This window comes from Bidens hawaiensis, unplaced genomic scaffold (assembly GCF_021521415.1).
Source record: "Bidens hawaiensis isolate Kalapana, Puna unplaced genomic scaffold, B.hawaiensis_p1.1 tig00020521_1, whole genome shotgun sequence".
Lineage (NCBI taxonomy): Eukaryota > Viridiplantae > Streptophyta > Magnoliopsida > Asterales > Asteraceae > Bidens > Bidens hawaiensis.
The window spans coordinates 19524-29573 of record NW_027493138.1 but is presented as its reverse complement, the minus strand read 5'-3'; the positions used below and the strand labels follow the sequence as shown (position 1 = coordinate 29573).

The window sequence follows — 10050 nt, the reverse complement described above, 5'->3', positions numbered from 1 at the left end:
CCTAAAATTAGTTCATCAAGACATTGACACAAATAACTTATTATCACCAACCAAAACAAAACACAATAATACAAAGTTTGAACATTAACTAACCGGTATATCAAACAATTTTGACCCGGATGAAAATATTTCACAAACCCCTCGCGCACGGCACCAGCAGATAGCACCCCACCATAAGCTCGGTTAACAGCCCTCCTGTTCCTTGAAAGCCTGGACCTTTTGTATTCAGCAGGCCTCAAATGAGGAATCTTCAAAAACCAAGTCACAATTGAAGCTTCAAAAACTCATTTACATTAGGTATCACAAAAAGTAACAAAATTCATCCTTCACAAAACCCAAATATAATCCAATACAAAACAGGGTGTTTCATTCCAATATTTTAACCCACTTCATCATAGAAAAGGTTAAAGCAAAACCAAAATATAGGGTCTGTACACCGTTTCTTTAAAAAGTATTAGAAACTAGAAAGAACACTAATAATACATTGGAACACACCTCTATAGAACTCTAATCAAATTCAGAGCTCCTACACAGTGGCGGAGCCACATTAAAGCCACCGGATTCGGCTGAACCCGGTCCATTTTCTGTTTTATATATAACTTATAGGTACTATTAACGAGCGAACCCATTCTTTTTCGACGAACGAACCCAGTGTCACGAAATCTCCACAAACATTTCATCGTTCGCCGGTGAAAAAAAACAAAAACTTGAATTTCAAAGAGAGACAGTGATGTCATTTTCATCATCTAGTATGTCGTCGATTTTGTGACATTTTAAGTACATACCATTTAATTTTAGTACACCAATGGAGAAGAAGATGGTTTGAGGAGTCTTCTTAATTTCTCTATGCTCACAAAAAATTGGTCCAGACAAATATTGTTTTTATTATAATAATATGTGTAGCCATATTTTGTTTAATGATAATCATCATTCATCCATATTTATTTTGTAATTTTTTTGAACGATTGAAATATTTTTTAAAAACTCCTATACATAGAAAAAAGCTTGAAACGAAGGAACGAACAACACCAAACTTCATTTTTTTTAATGTAAACTTACACAAACTCGACCAATCAAGTTTGTTTTGTCGGCCCTTTTTTAAATCCATGAGAATGTACCCCTTTTAAACTCTTCTATCATCAATTTAAAAATGTATTCGAACTAACCAGATGGGTAGTGGTAATATGAATGATGCTTGCATTTTCTATATTGAAAATGAGTTGTTTCTGATAGTCGCGGCCGAAGATGTTATGATTTGTTTTCAATACATGAAAATGCGTATGAAACAATTATAATACATAAGCCTTGATATTTAATATAACTTATATTTTATTTTAATGTTGATGATATATTTTTGTTATGGTTGTGATATTGTGTTTTATTTAATTAGCTGAATGATGAACCCGACCCATCCGGGCCATAAAACTTTGTTGCCGGAAAAAAATCGAACACAAAAAAATACCGAACCCATAGGAAAAAATTCATGGCTCTGCCACTGCTCCTACACTACGAATTTCTCTTCCATGGCTGTTAATGATGTTCAGCTTCTTCTTTCGGAATAAAACCCTAAGAGACCGAGGATGATGAGGCGGTGGTGGTTGACAATGTGCGACGGTGGCAGAAGTGCGGGTGGTGGTCGACGATGAGGTGAAGAACGACAGTGAGATCAATGGTGAGAAAAGGGAGGAGTATTAGGGTAGAGGGTATATGTGTCTCTTAACCATTCAGCAACCTTTTGAATCTGAATCATTAAGATCTGAACTGAATCATTCAGATGTGATGTTTTACTTAACCAAACACTCTGATGTCTTACCGATTCAGATCTCACCTCTGAATGGTATCATTCAGATCTAAACAAACAAACCCTAAGTTTGGTCTATATAAACTGTGTAGAGTTTCATTATTTAAAATAACTTTTGAGTGAATTTCTTAATACAATAAAAGATTTTGTAACAAACGCAACAAACGTAACTGAGACCGACCGAATTTGCGTAGACTCACCACCTCATCCACATCCAGGGATTGACAACGTTCGAGCTTTACCGAAGCCCGAGTTTGACTTTCAATACCATAATGCACGTAACTGAAACCGACCGAATTCGTGTCGACTTACCGCTCAACGTTCGGGGACCGACAACGCAGTCGAACACATAAGTGGCAAAATACAATGGGCCAATATTTTGACCAAAGCTCTCGCGCGATTTAAGTTCAAGGAGATGCAGGACCTGCTGAAACTGGAAGACCAATCTTATACGACTCAAAAATTGTGGGGGTGAATGTTGGCCATTTTAAAGTAAGCCTTGGAGTACAAGGCAAAAATTGGGGGGGGGGGGGGGGGGGATTAATATTTCGGTTGCGTGCGTTATGGTATCGAAAGTCAAACGTTGACTTCAGTAAAACCCGAACGTTGTCAATCCATGGATGAGGCAGTAAGTCTATGCAAATTCGGTCGGTCTCAGTTACGTTTGTCATGGTACCAAAACTAAAACAAAAATATATACAAAAACAAATTTGGCATTCGGTTGTTTTTTGTTACGTTCGTTAAGGTACCAGAATTAAAACAAAATGTGTGCGTTATGGTATCGAAAGTCAAACTCTGTTGTCGGTAGAACCTAAACTTTGTCAATCTCGGATGTTGAGACGGTGAGTCTACGCAAATTCGGTCAGTCTAAGTTACTTTTGTTATGGTACCAAACTAAAACAAAAAAAATACAAAAACAATTATGGCATTCGGTTGATTTTTGTTACGTTACTCAAGGTACCGGAACTAAAACAAATGTTGTGAGTCTACACGAATTCGACCGGTTTCACTCACATTCGTTATGGTAGCGGAACTAAAACAAAAAAGAAAAAACAAAATCGTCATTTGATCGATTCACGTGTTCGTTACAGTATTGGAATTCAAAAAAACAAAAACAAAAAAAAAACACAAAGTATCGTCGACCATTAAGGTGCCGCCAAGTGGCCCAATCAGACACTTGCGACACCAAAGTTGTCTTTTGTTAATAATAATAATAATAATAATAATAATAATATAATGACATCCTTTAGCAAAAAAAACAGAAACAATATGTTAAATTTTGCAAAAAAGTTAGAAACACAGTCAAACAATATGTTAAATAATCTGATTTGGTTTTTCGTCTATAATTTTTACGATGAACTGACTATCTAAACCTAAATCATAACAATTGCATCGCCAATACAAAAAATCTTGATATAATTATAGCAAAAGAAAATTTGGAAATATAATAATATATAACACCAACCGTGAATTACTAAAAGATAAAAGTAGGGATGAGCGTTTTTGGTATGGTAACGATTTGGTACCGTCAGTATCGAACCGATACCAAGTTTAGAGTTTCCGTTACCAGTATTTCTCTATAATTTTGTACGAAATACCGTTATCGGTACCGAACCGAACTTTTCGATACCGGTATCAAATATTTATAATTTTTGAGATCAAGATTTTAAACCCGATACTGATACCATCATAAGCTCATCAGTGTATAAAAGAACGACTACTGCTTGATGTTTTTAACACTTGACGGTCTAAATTTACAATAATTACATTCATGTTAGATTATTATATATAAATATTTTTTTTTAATTTAACTATGATTATAATGTCTTCACATGCTAAACCATACTATTCAATAAAAAAAAGTTTATTGATCATCCAAAGGCCCTTTACTATTAAATAAATTTAATATTTTATTAGATTCCACGACTAGAAAGATATTAAAAAATTCAATAAAAAAAACAGAACAAGTCATATTTCTTAGTTTTACAATAAAAGTGTCTTATCTTTAAATCCGTATCTGACCTTCAAATAATCAAAATTGTTGAGGCAATGAGGCATATGCACTCGACATCATTTATATCTATTTTACTATTTCTAACAATAAAACACGTCTGATAGTGAATATATTTTAACTTTTAAAAGAAATATTAAGATGGAGATAAAGTTCATATGATCTAGAGTTGGAACTGAATTATCTTCGCGAGGAACTCCGGTATATAAAAGTTCAAGTTCGCCACTGAATGCTATCGGAAATAAATAGTTGAGCGAAGGAAAAGAAGTTAAGTTCTATATTTAAAAGTGTAACATAAAAATATAATTTAATAGTGTTACAACTAGGGGTGTTCAAAACTATCCAAATCCGAATCCATATCCAAATTATCCGACTATCCGTATCCGAACTATCCGAAAATTCGGATATCCGAACCCCGGATATCCGAAAATTCGGATTCGGATTCGGATATCAGTTTTTAGATTTTTCGGATATCCGAAATATCCGAACTATCCGATATTTTAATTTTAATAATTTTTAATCTTATATTATATAACACACATATTAAGATCTAGATCTCTTCTCAACCTTTTCCTTACTTCCATCATCAACTACAGCACACACACAAACCTCGCCCGTCCTTGGCCGCAGCACCACCGTCGCCATCCTCGTCCTCAGCCGCAGCACCACCGTCGCCATCGTCAGGCCGCAGCACCACCGTCACCATCGTCGGTCGTCGTCTCCACCATCCTCCGTCCTCGTATCCACTCTCCAGCCACCGACAAAAACTATGTGTTGTTGTATGTTTGGTTTGTTGGATTTAAAAACTTGTTATTTGGTTGTTGTATGTTTGATTTGGGATTTGGAAACTTGAATTATTAAGATGATGTTTGGTTTTTATGAAACATGATCAAATACATTTTATTCTTAACATGAAAACGGTGAGAACCAATTTGTTGTTATGATAAGGTTTATTTTTATAGGTGTTTGCTGCTATTTTTTGTTCGTATTTTCTAATTTTCGTTATGAGACGCTATAAGTATTTGCTTATTTATATTTTGTTGTTATTATTAGATGTTTTCTTTTGTTGTTATAAGTATTTGCTGGTATATGTTGTTATTATTTTGTTCTTGATTTTGATTTTTTTGTTGTGATTTTTAGGTTCTTTTCTTTGTTATTATAAGCCATTGTTTATGCAAATTGGTATTGTTTCTTACGTTCGCATTTTTTAAATAAATTCGCATTATTTCCTACGTACTCATGTTAAGATCAAAATGTGCATGAACCTTCCCCTGGTTTTTATTGTTAAAACAAGTTTTTTTTTCTTTTTCGGATTCGGATTCGGATAGTGATTTTCACTATCCGAAAGGTTCGAATATCCGGTTTTGAACAGCCCTAGTTACAACCAACAAGATAGTTTGGAAGTATTAAAACCTAAATGTCATCTTCTCATCTACCATATGTCCATATTCTCACTTATCGTGTTATTTTGTTGGGAATTAATATAATTAACATATAATTAAGACCATGAGTTGTCATAAAACCTCACCTCCAAGCATTATGCGACACGTGGCGCCTAGTCAGAGTTATGTCATAAAGCCTCACCTCATAATGCCTCAAACTCCATTATTTTATTATTATTTTTTTCCCTTACATCCACGTTATGTATAAAACGCCAAAACGCCAAAAAAAAGAAGAAACTATAATGCCTGGGGGCGGTGTGCCCCCGGCGTTTTAGCCCATAACGTCTTCCATAACTTGCCACTACGGGTGGTCTAATAATTAATTTGAGTGAGAAAAGTTAATACTTATTAAACTTTATTCTTTTCTTGAACTGGAATCCAAAATATTTATAACCCAATATTGATTTGAGTTGACTACAAACTCAAAACCAAAAGCAAGACCCCATTTTTAAACATTATATCAAGGATAAGAAAGAACAACTTAATTTTAAATAACACTTAAAACCAACCCACAATATAAATATCTCTCTTTTATCTTTCCCTAATCTTAATGATAATCTAATTAATTAGCAAAATACCCTTTTAATTCAAATTTGGTGATTGGCGTGTCATCATCATCATCCTCGTACAGAAAGTAAACAAATAATAAATAAATAAAATTAAAGATTAACAAATATTTACAATTTTAAATTAATTTTTTCCGACCATTTAAATATATCTGTAGAAACTCTATCACCACCCAATTCTTCACCAGAAGCACCAGCTGCCACCCTGATTATATCTTCAATTAACTGAAAATTGCCCAGTATATCGACGTGGGCCCCACTCTCGGTCCCACGGCCCTCCAGAAAGTTCGAGGGCGGGTTATGTTCGTATTCCCGAACATAAGTTTTAATTCCCGAGGGATTAAATCTTGTTTTCCCTCGCCATCCTTTCGCACACATGAATCCCGCACTCAATGCGGGTACGGTTTCATCACCGTCTACTGTGTATACACCGTCTTTTAGACAAGCATGTGGGTTTGTGTCCCCGGCTGCATTGTCTATTTGGAATGGAATGTAGCATTCGGTTGCGGGTGTGAGTTTATAAACATATGCACGTTCGGTTTGAATGCCAACACCGTACATTGAGTATATCTCCATGTCCGGAGCGTTTGGTAACCTATAAGTGAATGATCATATAGATAAATGTGTGTTTTGAAAGCGATTAAGAGATTTTAAACAATAATGAAATATGTTCTTACTTTGTTTCTAACGCGTTGGACCAATATCTGTAATGTGCGTATTTTGGGTCGTCAAGATTATCAGCCAACCCGTGTGAGAAGTGTCTGTCACTCCGTTTCATCATCTTTGGGGCAACAAACTTTAGCATATCCACAAGGTCGTTAGCCGTATAAATCTTATACTCGGCTATCGCTTGGATACCACCGGACCCCATGTCATGGTACTCGGTCCACACTTCACGACACGTGCTGTTTGCTAAATTACTCCCCTTCACAGCATCCTACCAACAAAAAAAACCCACAATTTTTATAAAATATCTAATAACAAGAATGAAAGGGAATAATGATTTTGAATGGAATTAAAAATGTACCCTAAAGTCGACTCGCTGGATTTGTGACGAATGTGCTTCTGCTGCATCTCTCCCGAACGATATAAATCTTCCATAATTGGGACTTTTCGCTTGGGAATTCGACTGGGAAGTTGTATTTTTGCGTGTATTGTTTGGAAAATATCCTTCCTCGGGTGACCAATCGAGTCCACCCCAGATGGTGTCACCGCCTTTTGGGATCATGGACATTGTTGAGTCCCATGTGCGGCTCATTCTCATTAGGTGTTGTAGTGTTTGAATGTGAAACACATCAGAGTCCAACACGCCCGGGGCAATGCCCCTGGCAAATGCAATGTCTTTGGCTTCAGCTGAAAAAAGGCCTGCTAAAGCTTTGGGTGCACCTAGCAGCGGTCCACCAATGTTCATGACCACCTTTATGTGTTTAGCACACCAATCGGGACCGCCTCCGCCACCCATTGGAGGAGGTGCTTCAACCCATTTCATGAAATGCAAAAAATATAGAACACCCATGGAATGTGGAATAATAATAGCCTTTTGTCCGCTTATTTCGACCATTAGTTCTATATTGCCCTTTATACGGCTCAACGTATGGTCTCTCACCTATCAAAAGATTTTTAAAAATGACTTATAATAGTTTCTTCTAAGAAGCAAAGGCAATAAACATGTAAACCAATGCAAATGGATAAGTAGTTGTAACAAGATGAGCATAACTCACATAAGGGTAAAACAACTTCAGGTTAAAACCCATTGTTTTAGTATTGGGCTCGTTATGGCTTGTAAAGACTTGTCACTTTTAGTTTCTTTCTAATAAGTAACTAATGTGTTAGATACAAATTTTTAGTACTAGTTTAAAGAAGACTGATCGTATTGGCCTACAAATGATCTGATAATAAGCATTCTGACCCTGATTCCGTTTTTGAATAATTGTTTTGATTTATATATCCCTTTGAGATAAAACACAACGCAAATCAACCCACTCATAAGTAAAAACATGACAAAACGTCCACCTATACATATTCCAATCAAAACTATACCTCAGTGCTTTGAAATGAAAGTCTCCAATCATATGCAGCCATATACATATTTTTTTCCTCGTACCCAACACGGGCCAGGTTAGCAATCAAAACAGCCCAAACAAAGTAGCCCGGAGCAAAATAGTCAGCTGCCACGAGGCCACTGACTGGCCTGATCCGGATACCAGGTGGGTCCAAACCTGTTTCATTGTCTAGTGACATATGTTGCAGCCAGCATGAAGGCCTGCATTTATACAATCCACAATGAATACATCAGTTTGAATGTTTGGCAATTATGCTTATTTAAAAATTGTGTGATGAAATTCTGATTATCAAAAACAATAAGAAATCTCAATTCCCAAACACCCCAACACTTGAAGAACACAATGCCAAATACTACTTAAATTTATAAACATTACCAATAGTGTGTATGAAATCGAAAACGTAAAAACCAATATAACCAAACTGAAACAAAAACAAATGGTTTGGTTTTACGATTTCGTAAAAACTGGACTTTCAGTTCATTTTCGACTTTTTGTGTAACTAAAACGAACCTACACATTTTAATTTTAAATTTAAGTGATGTTATAATAGTTTAACCAAATGTGTAATACTTAATTATTAACCAAAAAAAATAAGCCCAAGCCAATTGTTTTAAGCCAACATTTTTTTGGACCCAAAATTTCAAAGCAAAACCAAATTGTTTTAAAAAAGTGACATTTCGGTTTTTGTTTAAGTTTTGCCCAAAACCGGCCCAACACATGCACACCGCTAAACATAATACCTCTTATAGACATCCCCAAACGTGCCCCCCCAAAGCCGCTTTCGAAACAAATCATCCGCGCATTGATGCCCCTCCCACAGCTCCAGCCCACCCGTCACAATCCCGGGCACAAACACCACCGGATGCTTCGCTTCCAACCCCTCTTTCAAACACTTTACGCCTGGAGGATCCGGTAATGGACCGGTGATCTTCTCCGTCACATATTGCGGAAACGACGCCGGCATTGTATTATATAAAAACAACAAGAACCACCACACCGTGCAAATGCATCCGATCAGCCAACAACAGTTATCCACACACGTGTAGTTTTTTGTCCTACGTTTTCTTGTTCGTCTTAATGATGATTTGTTGTGTTTGTCGTCGTCGTCTTCGTCGGCCGTGCTGGTTGAATGGTGTGGGTCGTCGTTGGTTTGTTTACGTCTACGGATTGATGCCATTGTTGTTGTTGGTAGCGGCGTTACGGTTGCGTGTGGCGGAGGGATGTGTTTTGTTTTATGTTTAGTTTCCGGTTGAAACGTGTCTTAGCGGTAACGTTTGGAAATTGTTAACCTCTAGTTGAATGTTTATTATGGCCGACAATTGTGAGAAACGTGGTTGACTCTTTAAGACCTCTAATTTTTTAATTTTTCAAGACCTCTAATTTTTTCTGTTCTGTTTTTTTTTTGTTTCTTTTGAAAATGTGCATTTCTTGATAAATAAATTGAGATACATTTGCAAATAATTTTTCTCTAAGAGACTCGTATCTCATTGTGTTAATAAATTTAGATATCATTATTCTCTACACAAAATATCCAGAAATTCATCTCGATTTTGAAGTTAATGAGTAAGACATTTGACATTAAAAAGTTAAGCGATAGTCAATATAGGTGTATCTTACCACAATTGCCGATGAAAGATACGGAATTGAATTAGAAAACACAAATAGTAAATCTGATCAAGAGAAGTACCTCCCGCATCCCAAATAAACCTATTCCTGTTAAATCGTTTGAAATCCATTAATAATAGAGGTTAAAAGTATCCTTTCTGCGACCCTAATCAAATTAAAGCTAAAAAATAACCCTAGATTATTCCATGCCGTTTGTTCGGGGACACACTGATTAGCAATGGCGACATGCTAAGCGAACAAGAACCGGATACATTCGTGTTCGTTAATTTATCTCTTAACGGAAGAAACGACCAAGCACGAGCAATCAAACGAACAAGGTTTTCTTAGTTTTTTTTATTTGTTTGCTAAGAAACTGAGTGTGTTCATGTTCGTTAATAGTATAAACGAACTGCTCACGAGCACAAACGAAAAAAACATAATTGAACATATTCTAACAAACATAACCAAGGGAACACCAATAAAAATTAAACGTGAACAACAATCTGTCAGTCCTACAATTCTAATAGAACTAGACTAAACTGTAGTGGATCCAAAAGATTAA

At 36.0% G+C, this 10050-nt stretch overlaps 1 protein-coding gene across 1 annotated transcript; it reads right to left on the bottom strand.

The window, feature by feature from the left end:
* Nucleotides 1–5931: 5931 nt before the first annotated feature.
* Nucleotides 5932–9159, bottom strand: LOC143560988 (phospholipid:diacylglycerol acyltransferase 1-like). The gene is made up of 5 exons (XM_077049159.1): nucleotides 8624–9159; nucleotides 7861–8083; nucleotides 6848–7426; nucleotides 6498–6757; nucleotides 5932–6415 (listed from the first exon to the last, which is right to left on the bottom strand). The coding sequence occupies exons 1-5, from the start codon at nucleotides 9058–9060 to the stop codon at nucleotides 5932–5934; spliced, it is 1983 nt and encodes a 660-aa protein (XP_076905274.1). The 5' UTR covers nucleotides 9061–9159.
* Between the last annotated feature and the right edge of the window lie 891 nt (nucleotides 9160–10050).

Coding starts and splice junctions, on each gene's coding strand:
- LOC143560988 (XM_077049159.1), bottom strand. CDS start 9,060: ATGGCATCAATCCGTAGACGTAAACAAACCAACGACGACCCACACCAT. Junction 8,084..8,623: donor TTTGGGGATGTCTATAAGAG/GTATTATGTTTA, acceptor GTATAAATGCAG/GCCTTCATGCTGGCTGCAAC. Junction 6,758..6,847: donor TCCAGCGAGTCGACTTTAGG/GTACATTTTTAA, acceptor TTTTGTTGGTAG/GATGCTGTGAAGGGGAGTAA.